The sequence below is a fragment of the Plecotus auritus genome (genome assembly GCF_963455305.1).
Source record: "Plecotus auritus genome assembly, chromosome: 9".
NCBI lineage: Eukaryota > Metazoa > Chordata > Mammalia > Chiroptera > Vespertilionidae > Plecotus > Plecotus auritus.
The window spans coordinates 69,355,393-69,375,386 of record NC_137783.1 but is presented as its reverse complement, the minus strand read 5'-3'; the positions used below and the strand labels follow the sequence as shown (position 1 = coordinate 69,375,386).

Genomic DNA, 19,994 nt, shown 5'->3' with positions numbered 1-19,994 from the left:
TTACATCCCCATTCCAAATACTCTCTCTGTAATAGCGTCTACTCAACTCTTGCCTACTGTAGAGTCCATGCAGGATTAAGGAATGTCTGCCAGGCATTCTAGAGGAAGAATGAGAGCCTGATAATTTTGGCCTCAGCCAGCAATCATTCACAACACTTAAAGCAACTTTTTTTTTTAACCTTACACAAATGTAATAAATAGCTTGCCAATATACTAACAGTGGCTAGTTTTATGTTTAAGAATTGCTTGACATTTAAAATTTTTAAAAAGTGAAAGTAATTTGAAAAATCTAAAAATAACAGGTAAAATGTTCATTGCTAATTTGGAATTCATCAGCTCTCAAGTTAAATCATATTTTCCTTAGAAAAAATTCCACAAGTCTACTTTCCTCTATGTTGAGCCTTGTTTTGGGCATTTCTATCAGAGCCCAATAGTCACCAAAAGATTAAATGAGAGGGTGGTGCAGAAAACCAGAGTAGGCATTTAAAAAGAGGTAACTGCCCAGGGGGTGTGACTCAGTGGTTGAGTGTCAAACTAGGAACCAAGAGGTCATGGTTAAATTCCTGGTCAGGGCACATGCCCAGGTTGCTGGCTCGATCCCCACTAGGAGTGCGTGCAGGAGGCAGCCAATTGATGCTTCTCTCTCGTTGATGTTTCTCTCTACCCCTCCTCTCCCTTCCCCTCTCTCCAAAATCAGAAAAACAAATTTTTAAAATATACAAAAATTTAAAAGGACAGTCATCCTCATAACCCAATTATACATTTGGCAGTAAAGTATTATAGGTCATTTAACCTGACTTACTGAGGCACCCATTTGAAATGAAGAGTGAATGCCAAGAGATGATTGAATGATAAAGGAAAAGAGAAGAGAAAATATTTTCACACTCAAAATTGCTGAAAAATATTCTCTTTGCTTTCATTATTTTTGAAGTCTGAATTTGTCTTGGTACTGCTCCCAGTATCACATTACTTAGGAAGACTGCATTCAAGAACGACATTTGTGGATTTTCTAATGAGACCGACCACAACTTCACCCAAGAGATAGCTATTTTACTGTCATTTATGCCAACAAATGTTTTACCACCCTACATTGCTGTTACAGAAGCTAGGACATCAAATTGCCCCCATGAAAGAGGATTTTGATTTCTTTCCTTTCTTTAAACATTATGCTCACTTAGCTATTCTGTAGGTACACACATGCTTGTTATGGTTTATCATCTTCTACAGGCTCGCTGTGGTATTCTGCCACATATAGGCTCTTGTCAATGTTGCTTGGGATAGGTTTAATTTCTGTTCCCAGCTGCTCCTCAATACTTTTCAGGTTGAAGCGATCATCATATGTGATCAAGTTGATAGCTAAGCCAAGATGACCAAAGCGACCTAACAAAACAAAAAAAATTTTTTTTAATTAAAAAATGAGTTAAATATGAGACTGTGCATGTGTAAGCTTGTAAGCGTCAAAACCATAAAGAGTTAATGTTTTTGTCCAGTGCCACTCCGGGTATAGGAAACTACTTTTCTCCTCTCCTCATATTCACATTACTTTCCAAAAGTAGTACTCTATTTTACCCTTTTCAAAGGACAAAATAGATATTTTTGTCAAAAGTTGCCAAAATACACATACTAAACAGTAGTTACAGATTGTACCAGAAAAGTTAAGTTTCTCTTTTGTTAATTTTACCTCAAATTATGCATATGGTAGTTAACTTTTCTTAATAAGTGTTCTAGAAGAACTAGAAATTAGTCTTAAACACCAAACAACTATATTAGTTTTAATTCGCTGTTCTCATTGCTACCACACTATTTCACACAAAACCCCACAAAATTTAGTGACTAAACTTGTCAAAAAACAAACCAAAACAAAAACCAAAACAAAACAAAACCAAAAGTCCACAAAGAACATCTCCTGTCTTTCCTCACCTGATCTTCCAATACGATGGAGATAGGTCTCTGCCAGCTTTGGGAAGTCAAAGTTTATTACCACATTCACAGCTTGTATATCAATACCTCGGGTAAACAAATCTTAAAAAACAATAACAAAAAACCTCCATTATAACTTTCAATATTTAAGCAATTTTAAGCATTTAAACATGTGTCTTGGTACTGTAATACTACCTAACAAATATTTCTAGTATACCTTAAATGTATTCCTTTCACTTAGTAATTAAATGCATTTTCAAATTACTAGCATTACCTTTCATGCACATTATCACAAATAACTTTGTCACAAGTTACCTTAGCCCAATTCTACAAGGAAATTTTAGAAAATGGTCCAAGGTAATTGCAAATACAGGAAGAGACCAGGATAACTGATAAACTCATAAAACAAATTTCAGGAATAACCAGTAATTTTATTTTCTTTAGTCTGTTTTTTGCTGAATTATTTATAATATGTCTGAGGTAAGCTAATCCCACAATTACTATGCTAATTTAGGCTCTGAAAACTATAAATAGAAACAACAACAGGCTAATAACTAGGTTTACCTTCTTCTACCGGCTCCTCACTCCAACATAATAATCCATGATGGTCATAATAATATTTCAAAAATATTACTTTGAATCTGTAACTCCACTCCTTGCTTTAAATGACATTCAAGGCCCTCCTCTATGTTTGGTCTTAACATACTTTTCTAACACATCTCCTCAAAACTTCCTGTCCACCAAACCCATCCACTTACCCTCCCTCCCTTGAACCTCTCAGCCCTCTATGGATCACTTGGACACCAGTTATGGACACCAGTCCCCTAACTTAATCTTACCTAGCTTACAAAGCAGTTAAAATTCCATCTATTCTCAGATAACCTCAGCTAGTTACTTCCCTCTCCTATGAAAATTTAGGATTATTTGCTACAGTTGACCCTTGAAACAATGTGGGGGTCAGGGGCACCTACCCCCGCACAGTTGAAAATCTGTGTGTAACGACTCCCCCTAAATTTAACTATTAACAAACCCTACTATACCGGAAGCCTTACCAATATCATAGTTGACTAACACATATTTTATGTTACACTAGAGGCCTGATGCACAAAATTCGTGCAAGGGGCTCAGCCCTCACAACCCCGGCTGCCACAGCCCTCGTTGCTCGGGCTGCCTCTCGGCCCCGCCCACTGGTCTTCTGGCAGGTCTTTCCGCCATCCGGTCTAATTAGCATATTAGCTCTTTATTATATAGGATGTTTTATATATTGTGTTCTTACAATAAAGAATTTTTCTTATCTTAAGAACATTTTCTTCAGCTTTAAAGAAAATTTCAGTAACACATTTACTGTATTTATTGAAAAATAACCCATATATAAGTGGATCCATGCAGTTCAAATCCGTGTTGTTCGATCACTTTATAAAATTCACATTTGCAAATTACCTTTAGTCCCTTACAGATCTAGTCCAAGGCCTGTCTTTGTAAATAAAGGTTTTGTTTTGTTAATCCTCATCCAAGGATATTTTTCCATTGATTTTTTTTAGATAGAGTGGAAGAGAGGGGGAGGGGGAGAGAGACAGAGAGAGAAAGAGAAAAAAACATTGATGTGTGTGTGTGTGAGAGAAAGGAAGAAAAACATTGATGTGAGAGACACACATTGATTGGTTGCCTCCTGATGGGTTGGGGGTTGAACCTGCAACCCAGGCACATACCCCTGACTGGGAATCAAACCTGTGACCCTTTGGTGCATAAACCAACACTCTAACCAGTGAGTCTATGCCCATTTGTTTATATATACTAAGGGTGCTTCTGAGTTAGAATGGCAGAGCTGAATATCTTATAACAAGACAACAAGGTGTGTAAAGTCTAAAATATTTACTATCCACCACTTTACAGATGAAGCGTGCAGGCCCTGCTTTAGACTTTTGTTGTTGTTAATCCTCACTCAAGAATATTTTTTGTTGCCCTAACCGGTTTGGCTCAGTGGCTAGAGCGTCGGCCTGGGGACTGAAGGGTCCCGGGTTCGATTCCGGTCAAGGGCATGTACCTTGGTTGCGGGCACATCCCCAGTGGGGGGTGTGCAGGAGGCAGCTGATCGATGTCTCTCTCTCATCGATGTTTCTAACTCTCTATCCCTCTCCCTTCCTCTCTGTGAAAAATCAATAAAATATATTTTAAAAAAATATATATTTTTTGTTAATTTTTTTAAATGATATTTTTATTGATTTCAGAGAGGAAGGGAGAGGGAGAGATAGAAACATCAATGATGAGAGAGAATCATTGATCAGCTGCCTCCTGCACGCCCACTACTTGGAGTCAAGCCCGCAACCTGGGCATGTGCCCTTGACTGGAATCGAACCTGGGACCCTCCAGTCCACAGGCCGATGCTCTCTCCACTGAGCCAAACCAGCTAGGGCTCCATTAATTTTTTTTAGAGAGAGTGGAAGGGAGGGGAAAGACAGAGAGATAGAGCAAACCGGCTAGGGCTAGACTTTTAATGTTGTTCACCTTTTTAACATTCTCTAATTAAACCATTGCTCCTTGAAGAAAGGGGTGGTACTTTGCAGGTATTTACTTACACGTTTATACATGTTATTCAGTATTAATTTAATGACATTATTGTTCTGAAAAATCAGAAAGAAGGCATTGGTACTTCAAAAACCTAAGGGCAACCTTGCAAGTAATGATTAAATATAAAACCCATTGTCCTGGCTGACTTTGGTCAGTGGTCAGAGCATCATCAAAGGATCTCAGGTTTGATTCCCGGTCAAGGGCACAAGGGCACATGTGGGAGGCAGCCAATCGATGTGCTCCCTCTCACTTCCCCTCCTCCTTCCTTCCTCCCTCCCTCCCTCTCTCTACAGAAATCAATAAGAAAAATATTCTGTGAGGATTTTTTAAAAAAGCATTAATCACAATAATTTATATCAGTGTATAAGTACAAATAACATTTTTTGGGGGAGAGGGGGTATATTTCTCCCCCTGGCTGGGTAGCTCAGTTGACTAGAGCGATGTCCCAATACACATGCAAGAAGCAATCAATGAATGCATAAATAAGTGTTGTTTGACCACTTTCGATGCCCTCCCTAAAATCAATAAGTAAAATTAAGAAAAAAAAAAATCTCATTCAAACAGGGAAATGCTTAATAGCAAATGACAAATGTGAACATAAATGTATTAATTCACAGCTATATTAAACTGTTCTTGAGATGTAAAGCAGAGAAACAAGATAAACGAAGGTATACAAGATATTTGACAGTCCTTTTTATTCATGTAAATTAAATATTCTGCTAAAAATTTCAAAGTTTATTTCTACAGTAACATTTTTAAAAACACAAATCTTGAAATATTCTAAATCTTGATCTGGATGCCCATGTAAATATTCAAATATACATATGATTTATGGGTTTACCTCAATTTTTAAAAATTCTAGGCTTTCTCTCTACCCAGAAGACTATTAATCTTATACCAATATTAAGATTATATTCTTAATGTAAAGATGGGAGGAGCTTTAGCTGCTTTGGCTCAGTGGATAGAGCGTTGGCCTGTGGACTGAAGGTCCCAGGTTTGATTCCAGTCAAGGGCACATGCCTGGGTTGTGGGCTCCATTCCCCGTGGGGGGCATTCAGGAGGCAGCTGATCCATGATTCTCTCTCATCATTGATGTTTCTTATCTCTCTCTCCCTCTTTGAAATCAATAAAAATGTATTTTAAAAAACGAATAAACAAAAAGATATGGGAGGATACTGAATCCATTTGCGTTGTCTAATTGATTGTCCACCTGCCTCCCCAGTGTTTTTCTTCATGTTGTGAAAATATAACAAAATTCAGACTAGTTTGCTTCTGGCAAAAAAAATCAAAAGGCCACAATAAGCAATTTCTAAAACATAGATCGTTTCACAATATAATTCATTTTGTGTATGCTAAATGTAATTCACTCCTGTATGCTATTCAGAAGACACACAAATACCAAAATTCGTTTAGAAGGTAGGTAAGACATCAGTGCCAGAACCAGTCTTCCGCAGCGTCAGATATGGAACCTGATTTCAGGAGTTAACCACAGCTCCTTCTCCACTTCAGAAGTTCTAGAAGTGGTACCAGGGTGAGCTAGGCTATGTCACAGGCTCCTGTTGTGTAACACGGACAAATAAAGCAGAGCAGAAATAGGGAAAAAGCAATGGATAAAGGAAATAAAAAATACTTACCAGTGCAAACAAGATTGCGGCATAAGCCATTTCGGAAATCATGAAAGACACGATTTCGATGTTCCTAGGAAGAGAGCAATGCATTTGATTTGACCAACACTCATGCACACAGCCCCAAATCCCCACTATTTCTCCTGCACAAAATTTGTTTACACAAATGAGAAGTGAACCAATTCAATATACATATATTTATAAGGTTAAAAACATATACCATAAATTGGTTTCCCATGGGCATTAATAAGCAACTAATAATCTCTATATGTTGTATTTATTTTAAGTCAAAAGTATTTAGATTTTTTGCTGAAGTGGATTTCAAGTAACAATTTTCACAATGTTTTTGTATATATACCCTTTAAAAATGTTTCCAACAGATGATGCCAAGTTTGGCTTGACCAAACATCTACTGTTTTACCTTTTTAGTAATTATATACAAAAGCTAAAATAACTACTTTCCAATTAAAAAACAAAAATAGAGCATACATAATGATTCTAGGAAGTTATAAATCTAGCATTTGGCAAACTGGCTTATCTTTTGAGCACAAAATTCTTCCATTTTAAAATATTCTCATCAGCTGAATACATTCATTTCCTGTGATAATTTCTAACTGCTAGGTGCCTACATGGTGGTATCTGATCCATGACATTAAGCTTCTTTGAAAACCAAATATGAGTTAACTAATTTAAGTTCTTAACCTTGACAAGTCTACAGAAACTGCTTTTCATGAAATTTCACTTGGCACACACACAAATGTCATTAGTTTTTAATTTATTCTCTGCTAAATAAAAAGTTCAGAAATTCCATCCTTTTTTAAGGCAAATAGTAAATAATTAAAAAAAAAAGTACTTGGGTTGAGGAGGTTCATAGATACATTAAAAATGTAAAATCCTCAGCAATAATGGAAATGTTCTGTATCTGTACTGTCCAAAACCGTAGGTGATTGTGACATGTAATGAGGCACTTGAATGTGGTTAATGTGACTGAAAAATTTAAATTGATTTAATTTTAATTCATTTAAATTGCCACATGTGGCTAAAGGTTATTGTATTAAATAGTACAAAACTAGAGATAACCTGGGGAAAGAAAGGAATAAAGTCTGACATTTGTATCACTCTTGACAGTTGACAGATATTTGGACATTATCTCAATCTTCCTTGTGAGATAGGAGTATGTATTATTACTCTATTTCATAGTTAGAAAACTGGGCCTCCAGGAGGTTAAAATGAAGGGTCCTTCATCCACTAAGGAGTAATTTCTTCTTAAATCAGGACATTTGGAGGAGCATTTAAACAAAATCCCAAGAAATACTTAAAGTGTTTTAAAAATCTGTGCAAGTTCTAGTTTGACACTCACCTGCCTCATTTTAGCATGGATATAGAAGCAAGAATAACCCAGTTGAGAAATCTTCTTGGCTAGCAATTCAACTCGCTGAGAGGAGTTACAGAAAATGATCGACTGGTTTATCTGAAGCTGAGCACAGGGGGGTGGGAGGGAGACATGAGTGGGAAAACACCTTTACTTACTTTGCACATCTTGAAAATATTGACTGGCAAACCAATGTTAAAACCATGGTCTATGACAAAGAGTCTTATGACACAAAAGATGCAAAACTGTAAAAATTGTAAATACTATTCATTTCCTTAATATTTGCAGATACTTTATAAGTTTTATTGTAGCATAGTATATTTCATAAGGGCACACAATTGCCAGCAAGAACAAAAAAATACAACAGTTGCTGCAAATACTGAATTTTGTATTTAGTGAATAAAGAACCATTGCTCCTAGGATAAATACAGGGTAGTTCCTGTGAACATCTGGTCACAAGTTTTTTTGTGTGTTTTTTAAAACTGGTATTAGAGAGAGGAAGGGGGAGAGAGAAACATCAACTGGCTGCCTCCCACATATGCCCCGACAAGAGATGGAACCTGAAACCTGGGTACATGTCCTGACCTGGAATCGAACCTGCCACCTTCTGGTGTACAGCACGACATTCCTCTGAGCCACACTGGCCAGGGATGGCTATGAGTTTTTCATCAATGAATCAATAGCCTTGTTTTTGTGTTACTGTTTAAAGACACCTTATTTATTCATGGTCAATAGCACCATAACTCATGCCTGCGCAAGCGAAGTTTATTTAATACACATTTCCTCCGCGAGGCACTTCAGACTTCTTGTACTTTGGTGCACTAGACAGCACTTTAACACTATGCTTTTAAACAAAAGTCACAAAAATGCAAAAAAGATGTGGCATTAAATAGGCCATGAATATGACCACAGTTGGGAATATGCACAATGACTCAAAATTGTTATGCATGTCCACAAATGATCTCAAAAGCATGCAAGTACCAATTGTGGTTATAAATTTTGGCAAGTACGAATTTGCAAATACAGTATCTGCAAACGAGGACTGACTATAATTACTAAAAACATGAGAATCAACTTTAATTAAGGTCTAACTATTTTAAAATTAAATTAAAAGTACCTAAGACTTGTCAATTATACCCCAACTTCAGATCAGCTGAAACTATCTTTCAGGAAAAGCTAAGGACTTTTTAAAAAAACATTTAAAGTGGTGGGGAAACTGATACAATTGTGTTTTATTGGGATTAAGTAACAGATAATGTTTAGGAGCCCTATTCCTTACCCTGGAGAAAAGTGTGTTGAGGCAGTGTACTTTTTGGCGCTCAGTTACATATGCATAGTACTGGGTTACTCCCTTCAAAGTTAATTCCTCCATCAGGTTAATCTCATAGGGTTTCTGCAAATGGGAATTCTGAAAATAGATAAGATAGATAGATAGATAGATAGATAAATAAATAAATAAATAGAAGAAGTCTTATTCTTAAGTGAAAGCAGAGTGTATCTCTTAAACTCAAAATATATCCTATACATCTGCCTGAAAAAAACTATTGCTTTAAGGATGCAGCTTTCTTGAAAACAAATATATACAATCTTTCATGAAAAAATAAATTACAATAAAATGTGAGGTTTAACCGTCAGATTATGTAACTAAGTTACTATTTTATACTCTGTGTACAGGATTATGCTGTAATCAATTTATATAGCATCAATGGCTGTGTCAGCCTGACACCAAAAAGTGAACAATGAAGAATTTAATCAAATTACTATTTAAAAATTCAGTTAATTTATGCACAACAAACGTTAACTTATCAGCTGATAAAAAAAAAGCCAAAAACTTAAAAATCCTAAGCCTAAACCAGTGGTCGGCAAACTCATTAGTTAACAGAGCGGCAAACCGCAGCTCGCGAGCCGCAGTTTGCTGACCACTGGCCTAAACTATAGCCTGACGAGAAGATATACTTATGAATAAAGATATATGCACGAGGAACAGGATGGCACCCTTCCAAGGACATCTGTCTCACACTCACCATGAACTTCTGTACACTAAGAGGGAAAGTAGCGGAATATAATAAAATCTGTCTGTTTTTAGGTAGCGTGAGAATAATATCCTCCATTATTTGCACAAAATCCTGTGACAGCAACTTATCTGCCTGCAGTACAAGAGAAGACAATTTTAAAAACAATCAAATAATGTGAAGGTCTTTGGTTACTACGGCATCATCCACCAAGAGCATTCATGGAATGTTCCTGGTGGTAAATATGAAGTTCTCTCCACCACCACATAATCCGACAGCACCAAGGCACATACCCAGTGACTCAGAAGGGGTAAAGTCTGTAAAACCCATCTACAGGGGAAATGGTGGCAGATTCCATAACAGAATTTTAATATGATTTCCTTTAAAAAGGCAGAATGATATACTGATTAAAAGTATAAGCTGCAGAGTCAAATTACTTGGATTGAAATCTTGTTTCCTTCAATTTACTACACTGGGAGGTTGCTTAACCAATAAATTCTTCACATTCCACAATTTTTAAATTAGGATGTGTACTCACTATAGTAATTTCATTGGATACCTATTTTACAAGGTTGTTGCAAAAATTAAATTAAAAACAAACAAACATGTAAAGCACTTAGTGTTAATATATAGTGAATAATAAATGTTCTCTCATTACTCAAAGAAAAAAACAATAACACGGATCTGAATTAGACCACAATCAACCTGATGTATCTATCTAGCTAAAATGCAGACCAAATAGAAAAGTAATTTTATTTCAAAATATTAAGTGATATATACTGTATGCATAAAACACTACTGGAACCCAAGGACACAGAGCTGAGTAAGTTCTTAAAGGCACTTACTATCTAGTGAAATAATACATGTAATAGAGACTAAAAAACCAAGTATAAAATATTATACGCGAAATGAGGGGTTAGAGACATTACATGCCTTTTAAGATGTATCACTAAATGGAAAGAGACTTAGCATGAACTTGGTTTGAGGTTATTCAACAACTTCTCATCTTGAAAAATAAAAATGAAATCCAAACTATCTGGCATCCCTAAGAAAGGCACAAGGCTGACCTATTCCTATAAATAACTATCATCTATTGCCTTTAAAGGGCAAAACATGTTTTATAAGCAAATTAGTTTGAACTGACAAAAGTCGTGTATTTATTAGAAGATCATAAGTAAAACACAAAGAACCTTTGCTTCAGTCCCTGACAATTCTAAATAAAGCTCAGAATAATACAGAATAGCATCTTTCCAAATAAAGAGACATTACCTCATCCAATACTATCATCTGGACATGATCAACTTTGGCTACTCCTTTCTTGATAAGATCCAGGATTCTCCCAGGAGTAGCTATTACCACGTGCACTACACAAAATTAGAAAATATTCTCATTAAGTTTAGCTTGGGCAAAAAGGATGTAGTAAAGGCTTGCATACATATATAAACCTTTAAAAATATATATCTACTAGAGGCCCGATGCATGAAATTCATGCATGGGTAGGGTCCCTAGGCCTGGCCGGCAAACAGGGCCAACCTGTGAGAAACCCGGCGGGGCAATCAGGAGGCCCCTTGTGGGCAGCTCCAGTGTTGAGCGTCTGCCCCCTGGTGGTCAGTGTGCGTTATAGTGACCGGACATTCTGCCGGTAGGTTGATTTGCATTGTAGTAGAGGTAGGAATTCAGTAGTCCCTCCTTATTCAGTTTCACTTTCCATAGTCAAATGCAGTCTGGAAATATTAAATGGAAAATTCCAGAAATAAACAATTCATAGGCTTTACATTTCGAGCCATTTTGAAAAATGTGATGAAAACTTGCACCTTTCCACTCAGACCTGCCCAGGATGTAAAGCATCCTTTTGTCTAGTATATCTGCTAACCACCTGTTAAGTCACTTAAGAGTCATCTAGGTTGTCAGATGGTTGTACCTCAGTGCTTGTGTTCAAGTAACATTTATTTTACTTAATTAAATGGCCTCAAGTGCAAGAGTGGTGATGCTAGCAATTTGGGGGTGCCAAAGAGAAGTCGGAACATGCATCCTTTAAGTGAAAATGTGAAAGTTCTCTACATAAGAAAAAAAATGTATGCCGAGTTTGCTAAGGTGTATGATGAGAATCAATCTTCTACCCATGAAATTGTGAAGAAAAAGAAATTTGTTCTAGTTTTGCTGTCATACCTCAAACTAGGAAACTTATGACCACTGTACATATAAGTACTTAATTAAGATGGAAAAGGCATTACATTTATGAGTGATAGATGTGAACTGAGAAAGACCAAATTCACATAACTTTTATTACAGTACTAGAGGCCCGGTGCACAAAAATTCGTGGTGGTGGTGGGGGTGTCCTCTCAACCTGGCCTGCCCCCTCTCTCAGTCCAAGAGCCCTCGGCCCTCGCTTCTTAGCACTGGCCCCGCTCCCCACCCACTGGTGGGCGGGGGGGCGTTCTGGGGCCAGGCTGGCTGGGGGAGGGGCTGTGAGAGGTTGAGGCACAGCAGGTTGCACCCCATCCAGCCTCTGTGAAGGCATGGTGCCTGAGCCAGGCCCACGCTACTGCCTCTGTGGCTGCCTCTGTGGAAGGGGCAGCCCTGGGACCAGGCCAGCCGCGCCCTGTCCCATGCTACCTTTGCAGAAGGGGGAGTGGCGCTGCCTTCTCACCGCCTCTGCAAAAGGGGCCACGGTGCCAGACTGGCCCGCCTTTCCCACGTGGCACCGTCCCTAGGCTCTCACAGCTGCTGTGGCTTTGTCCGGATGGACGTCTGGAAGACGTCTGCTCTAATTTGCATATTACCCTTTTATTAGTATAGATATTGCTGTAATTGTTCCATTTTATTATGTTACTGTTAATACCTTACCTAATTTATAATGTGTGTATGTATGTGCGCGTACGTGCGTGTATGTAGGGTTTGGCACTACCCTAAGTTTCAGGCATCCACTGGGGGAGGTGAGGTCTTAGAACATATCCCTTGCAGGTAAGGGGGGACTACTGTAGTACAAAGAGACAAAGATTTGTATTTTAGGGTATGGATTTCTACTTCATCTTAGGTTGACTAAGATATACTTATTTGTTTCATCTCTACATGGGATGGGCTCAAGGTTCCCAAATCACTTGCTCCAAATAAGGGGCATATTTCCTTCTTAGGACAATCCCTAATGAATAACAAAAGGCATACCAGGTTTCTAATATAGTGGACTTTTTCAACTAAAGCAATGGTCTTCAGGAAATTGTTATAAGGATCAAATGAGATAATCATTTAAAATAACTGTGCAGTATGAAGACTATAATAACTAACAACCATATAAAAATCTAATATTCTATGTATAATTTTATATGTAAGATTTCATTGTTTTATCTTTTTTTTCCACACAGTAATGTATCATGGAGAACCCTTCATAAAAATTAATACAGATCAGCTTCATTCTTTAATGGCTGTGTGGAATTCCATTCAGACTATCCTCTAATGTTTAGGTTATTCCAATTTTTCAGTACTACAAAACCAAAATGTAGTAAACAACCTCGCATTTGCCCAATTCTTTCTTTAGGAAAGATTCTTGAAAATATACATTTATAATTTTGAAATATGCCAACTTGCCCACCATAGAGATTGCATCAATTTATATGCCTATACTGTAAGGCAGCCTATTTTGCCACAAACTCACGTTATTGGTTATTATTCTTTTTTTGGTCTTGCCATTCAGGAAGGCACAATATCAATTTGCTGTTTTTATTTACATTTTTCATTTCAATTACTATCTTTTTGATTTTTTAGACACAGAAGGGGGGGAGGGAGAGAGGAAAGAAGAGAAGAAGGAAGAGAGAGATAGAGATATAAACATTAATTGGTTTCCTGCATTCAGGGTTCAAACCCACAACCTAGGTATGTGCCCTGACCCGAAATCAAGCCCGCAATTCTTTGGTGCACGATAAAACACTCCAACCAACTGAATCACCTGGCCAGGACCCTTATTAATTCTTAAAAGCTATTTTTCATAAGCTACTGAAAGGAAGCACTGTGTATGAAAATAACTCAGAGAGCTAGGTGACCTTGTATCAGTTATTTCCTACCTGTATCATCAAGCCTCATTATGTCATCACGTAAATTGGTTCCTCCTGTGGTTGCCATCACTTTGGCCCCTCCCATGTGTTTGCTGACCTGGATGCAAATTTGACTGACCTGTAGAGCAAGTTCTCTTGTAGGAACAATCACCATTGCTAAAAAATAACAAGCAACAGAGAAAATAGGAAAAACAACATATATTTTAAGAGTTTAAGAAGCTACAGAAATACTGCTCCTTGCAATCTAGATACTTAGCATATTAAAAAGTTAAATCATAATAGGCCTAACCAATTCTAAAACGTCAAATGAACAAATCTTTAAAAAAATTAAAACAAAAAAAAACACCCACTTAGTGATCCAGATATAAACTTTTCCTAAACAATGTTGCTATAAGTCTTGTTCTATTCTCAATTACAAACCTTTAAAGGGTTCCCTATAAGCTGGCAGCTGCTTAAAGTTTATTAATTTAATATTTCAGTAAGAGACTCATTAGTCTAAACACCCAAACAGGGAACTTTTGCCCCAGGTTCATTTACATCACATGAAAGTAGGTAAATGAAAGATGGGAGAAATGATATTTATAGGTCGCAAGAGCTGGAAATTGAAAACAAAAAAACCCAAACCGCTTTAGAAGTGAAAACTTAACTCTCTTAGCTTACTTTGGATACAAGCATGGAAATGTTTCTTCCCTACTGCCTCAGCTCTTAAAATTCCAAAAACACGTGGCTTTAAAGAGAAAAGATTCGCCCTAACTGGTTTGGCTCAGTGGATAGTGTCGGCCTGCGGAACTGAAAGGTCCCAGGTTCGATTCCAGTCAAGGGCATGTACCTTGGTTGTGGGCACATCCCCAGTAGGAGGTGTGCAGGAGGCAACTGATCAATGTTTCTCTCTCATCGATGTTTGTAACTCTCTATCCCTTTCCCTTCCTCTCTATAAAAATAAATAAATAAATAAATAAAATATATATATATATAAAGAGAAAAGATTCATGTTTCTATAGGAAACTTGCAGACACACAGCTGCCACAGAAACAATTCAGTTCCATAGTTTTTTTTCTATTTTATTTTTGTTCATTAGATTCCACATATAAGAGAAATCACAGTTCCATAGTTGTTAAGTAATAATATCCAACAATTTAACTTCTCATGATCTTAGTGTTCCTATCTATAAGGCAATAGCTTACTTTGCCTGTATCACTGAAATATTATCAAAACTGCATAATATAAAAATATTTTTGAAAACTACAAATCTCTTTGAAGAGTTGTGGGAAAAAAAGGATAAATACTAATTCCAGATTATGTAAATTCTAGCTTTAAAAAATTATCTTCTACATAGCTCCAAAGTCTAAATTATCATTTTCAGTTTAAACAAACAACTAACCTTGTATATTGTCCTTCTTCAGGTCTAGCCGTTCAAGTAAGGGAATGAGGTAGGCACCACTCTTGCCCGTTCCATTTTTTGCTCTAGCTAAAATATCCCTACCAGATAAAGCAATGGGAATGCTCTCCTCCTAAGAGAGACAAGAAAATACAAATTACTTGTGAATAAAAATAGCACAGTCTGGCCAGCGTGGCTCAGTGTTTTGAGCGTCAACCTATGAACCAGGTGGTCACAGTTCGATTCCCAGTCAGGGCACATGCCCGGGTTGGGGGCTCGATCCCCAATGGGGGGCATGCAGGAGGCAGCCAGTCAATGATTCTCTCATCACTGATGTTTCTATCTCTTTCTCCCTCTCCCTTCCTCTCTGAAATCAATAAAAATATATAATAAAAAAAAAACAGCACACCCAAAACAGGACATAAGCAAATTCTTCTCTAAAATACACTGAAGGTATATCTCTTTGGTATTGCCTTAACGTGTCTTATTATGTTTGCATTTTACAAGAATAAGTAAGTAGAGACCACGTAAATTAGCAAGACCAGTCAACACCACCATCATTATCAACCAATATTTACTAAAACTACTCATAGAATATATATTAAATCGCATTCTAATGTAATAAACACTGTACATGTAAGTGTGTATGGCCAAGGAAGCTGAGCATCAACAAGAAAGAGAACAAAGAAAGAAGGAACTTGAGCTGACACACAGAAAGAGAAAAAAGCAGAAGACAGTTCACAATTAAAAAACTGGAGAAAAAAGTGACAAAAAAATACAAAGCAAACACTATATATGATATTTTAGGACTAATAAGCCAATTTTACAATGAAAACTTGTATCTTGGAGAAGTTAGCCTTGCACAAAGCAGGAAGAGGCTGGAAAAGTCTAACCATAGGTCCTATTTCATATTTAATAATTATATCCATAAACCTCCAATACCTGTCTTACAACCAACTCCTCTGTCCTGAAATGTGCTCATATGGAGAGTCAATTCCAATCTAGTTATCTCAATCCATGGTCACATTACTGAGGAGGACTCTCATTTTCATATTGAAATTACTGTCATGTGTGTTTTGCAGAAGACAACATTTCCTATTAACTCAGGACAAATTTCCCAGACAATAGCAAAGGAGTCTTAACAGTTACTAAAAATTAAATACACGTATATATTGGGAAACTAAAAAGCAGAACAAGTATAAACAGGGAGGAAGCAGAACATTCCTGTTTCTCAAATTAAAGACATTAATTTTAATTTTTAAAACTATAAAGTTAGGCCCAGTGGTTGAGCGTCGGCCTATGGACCAGGAGGACATGGTTCGATTCTGAGCGGGCACATGCCTGGGTTTCGGCAGCTCAGTCGCCAGTGTGGGGCATGTGGGAGGCAGCCGATCAATGACTCATCATTGATATTTCTATCTCTCTCTCCCCCTTCTCCCTTCCTCTCTGAAATCAATAAAAAATATACTTAAAAAAAACACACACAAAAAAACGAAAAAGTTAGGAAAATAAATGAGATTCATAATCACTGTAATAATTAGTTCTTTCTATACCTAAGCTAATGACCAAAAGAAATCTCTCCAGCACTTTAAAATTTTTTTAAATATATTTTTATTGTAGAAATATCTAAGTCATAAGCATAATGACTTCTATTTCCCATGACATTTATTATACCCAGAACCCAATCATAGGGGTCAGATGGGTTCCATATGGTCAGAATAACTAGCACAGAGCCATAACAGTGAAAATGGTCCGGTGACAATACTGTTATCTTGTTCCTATAACCAGCAGTCTGCTTATTGTGGTAAAGGAGGTCAAGGAAGAAAATGACTGGAGATCAAACCTGCAACCTTGGCGTATCAGGACAACACTTTAACTCACTGAGCAACCTGGCCAGGGCCTCTTCTATGGTTTTTAAACAGGCCACCTGCACACCATAGCAAAAAAAAAAAGGGTGGGGGGATGGGGCTAAATGGTCTCCAACGGTCTTCCAATGATTTTCCGAGCCAGGTCCTTTAAAACTATAAAGATTTTCAATGAAGTCAGGCAGGCAGAATTAATTTGGGGGTATCCTAATATGTCTTTCGTTTAGATGGAGGCTACTAACTTCTAAATTCCTCTATTTTCTTTGACGAGGCTCGTGCTCTACAGAAATTGTTTAAGGGTAAGACTTTGTAACAAAGTCAGTAAGCTAGTCTGTAAGTTAGGATGCACTGATATTTTGCCTGTATGCTGGCCATTATGATTAGTCTGGTAATTCAGCACATCCACACTGTCTCTTACCACTGTTTCCTAGGAAGACCAGGTAATATGAAGCAAGAAAACTCAGATTCAGACAGCTCTGAAACCAAGAGGAAATAATGTGAAGCTGCCAAGAAGAGAAGGAGAAAAGCAAGCTAAAAATTCTTGAAACACTGTGTGCTAGGCACTCTGCTAGGTAGATACCTTATGATATTTACGTCCTTTCAAGTTTGGTATACGTCCTTTCAAGTTTGGTACTTTTTGTTTTACAATTTATAAAACGGATCCTCAGAGATTGTTTTGCCCAAGGTCATGAAGCAAGAAATGCCAGAACCAGGACCTGAACTTAGGTCTGCCAATAACAACATGTAAGTGAGGATGTGGAGAAATCAAAACCCTCATACAGTTAGTGGGAATGTATAGCCACTTTGGAAGTCTGGCAACTCCTCAAAAGGTTAAAGAGCATTAACATATGAACCCACAATTCCACTCCCAGATATATAACCCCCAAAGTGAAAACATCTCCCCACAAAACTTGTACATTAATGTTCACAGCAGCATCTATATAATAAAAGCCCAGCGACGGTTATGGCAGATCGACCGGTCGCTATGACACACCAGTCACAGGGGGCCACCAGTGCCGCTGCCGAGCCCGAGGGCCCCAGGGTCAGTTGCACAGCTGCTGCCAAGGCACCGGTAAAGAAGAACGCAAAGGTGGCCAGCGTGAGCGTGCAGCTTGAGATGAAGGCTCTGTGGGACAAATTCAATCAGCTGGGCACTGAGATGATCGTCACCAAGGCTGGCAAGTCAGAGTGCCCCTCTCCCCGCTGCGACCCTCCCCACGTGGCGCCAGTCTCGGGCAGCAGGCTTTGGCCCAATCCACGTGAGCAAGACTGAGAAGCGGGGTGGGAGAGCACAGCCTGGCCACCTGCGGGTCCAGCTCCTTTGCCCTCCGAGTCCTGGCTCTAGCGAAAGCCGCCTGGCACGCCGGGCCGGAAGGTACTGCTCAGGAGGCCAGGAAGGTGGCGGAGAGAAACTTTGTGAACCTGCTGCCTGACCAGCAGCCCAGGACCCGGCACCACCAGAAATGGATCGGCTCAGAGTACACTGAGCTTGGGGGGAAGGCAGCCACCTATGAGGGGCCTTGCCACCAGCCAGCTCCTGGTGGATCCCACCTCAAAGAAAACTCAGTCTTTGGTTCCTTAGTTCAGTCTATCCTGGCTAAAGAGGAGCAGCTGGGCACATTTTAGGGGAGAATTAAGATTCTAAAACTGTGTTCTGTTCCATGGAGATTGCTACCCAGTTGTCTTAAGCCTAAATTCCGGGTGATTGTGGGGCCTGGCTCTGCCACTGGGACCCGTATCTTCCAATTGGCCTGTATTTGTTGAAAGGGCTCAAAGAGAAGAAGGGGAACAAGTTTTTCGATGCAATGGATTTGACCAACAGACAAAGGCAAGTGTCGGGCTGAGTCTAATGTACACACAGAGACCCCAGCTCTGAGTCCGCCTGGCCAAAGGGAGCTCAGGGCCTGTTTGCAGAGCCTTCTGGTGTTTCCTTGCTGAGGCCATCCTCCCTGGGAAGCCTGGGGCCCACACTCAGCTCCAGCTCAGTGGGTCTTCTCCAGGCCCCTCCCCCAGGCCGGCCCTGACCCCACCTAGATTGGGGGCAGGGCCGGCTGACCAACCTCCCGCGTTCCCTCGCCCGGGACGGGCAGGCTGGACCCCACCGTACAGGAATTCGTGCGCCAGGCCTCTAGTTATTCATAACAGCTAACAGTGCAAACAACCCTACCAACTGATGAGTGGATAAACCAAATGTGGTATAGCCATACAATGGAACATTACTCAACAGAAAGGAATGAAGTTTTGATATAATGTTACAACATGGATGACCCCTAAGGAAATATGATAAGCCAAAAGAGGAGACCATATATTGTATAATTCTATTTATAGGAAATGTCTAGAATAGGTAAATCCAGAGACAGAAAATAGATTAGTAGCTGCTTATGGCTAGAGCCGTGGTTTGCCACTCTGCTGACTAATGAGTTTGCCGACCACTGGGCTAGGGGAAAATGAGAGACTGCTAAAGGAGTTTATGTTTAGGGTGCTGAAAACATTCTAAAAGTAATTGTAGTATTGATTGCACAACTGTGACTATACTAAAAACCATTGAACTGTATACTTTAAATGTGTGAATTGTATGATATTTGAGTTATATCTGAATTTAGCCCAACAATCCCACAACCTTAGGTCTGATGATGGCAGAATCATGCCACCTTAGCTCTCCAAGTCCATGATCTAGGGCCGTGGTCAGCAAACTGCGGCTCATGAGCCACATGCGGCTCTTTAGCCCCTTGAGTGTGGCTCTTCCACAAAATACCATGGCCTGGGCGAGTCTAGTTTGAAGAAGTGGTGTTAGAAGAAGTTTAAGTTTAAAAAATTTGGCTCTCAAAAGAAATTTCAATTGTTGTACTGTTGATATTTGGCTCTGTTGACTAATGAGTTTGCCGACCACTGATCTAGGGTCTAGGGACTGATCTAATCTCTCTCTCTATAAAAGCCCTCTCTCTATATATAAAAGGCTAAGCAACTGTTATGACTCAATGACCAGTCAACCAGTCACTATGATGCATATTGACCACTAGGAGGCCGACACTCAACGCAGGAGCTGCTCCCTGGTGGTCAGTGCACTCCCACAGCCAACCATCCCTTGGCCCCCAGCCATGGCCCCGTGCACTGGGCCTCTAGTATATATACATGATGTATTTTTGTTACATTAGTATCCATTTCCTTTTCTTAGTAGATCCCTAGCTTCCTTCTGAGGTATTAC

The 19,994-nt window shown here is 38.8% G+C and overlaps 1 protein-coding gene across 3 annotated transcripts in view; it reads right to left on the bottom strand.

Moving 5' to 3' along the window:
- Nucleotides 1-19,994, bottom strand: part of DDX6 (DEAD-box helicase 6) — a 32,524-nt gene that overhangs the window by 1,030 nt on the left and 11,500 nt on the right. The window contains exons 5-13 of one of the 3 annotated variants that reach the window (XM_080642985.1): nucleotides 14,928-15,057; nucleotides 13,556-13,702; nucleotides 10,767-10,861; nucleotides 9,510-9,632; nucleotides 8,765-8,893; nucleotides 7,474-7,590; nucleotides 6,123-6,186; nucleotides 1,921-2,022; nucleotides 1,175-1,380 (exon numbers count right to left, since the gene is read on the bottom strand). In XM_080642985.1, coding sequence (XP_080499111.1) covers nucleotides 1,205-1,380; nucleotides 1,921-2,022; nucleotides 6,123-6,186; nucleotides 7,474-7,590; nucleotides 8,765-8,893; nucleotides 9,510-9,632; nucleotides 10,767-10,861; nucleotides 13,556-13,702; nucleotides 14,928-15,057 — 1,083 coding nt within the window. In that variant the 3' untranslated portion in view covers nucleotides 1,175-1,204. The remainder of the gene's footprint in view (nucleotides 1-1,174; nucleotides 1,381-1,920; nucleotides 2,023-6,122; nucleotides 6,187-7,473; nucleotides 7,591-8,764; nucleotides 8,894-9,509; nucleotides 9,633-10,766; nucleotides 10,862-13,555; nucleotides 13,703-14,927; nucleotides 15,058-19,994) is intronic. The other 2 variants (XM_080642983.1, XM_080642984.1) reach the window with 2 other exon arrangements.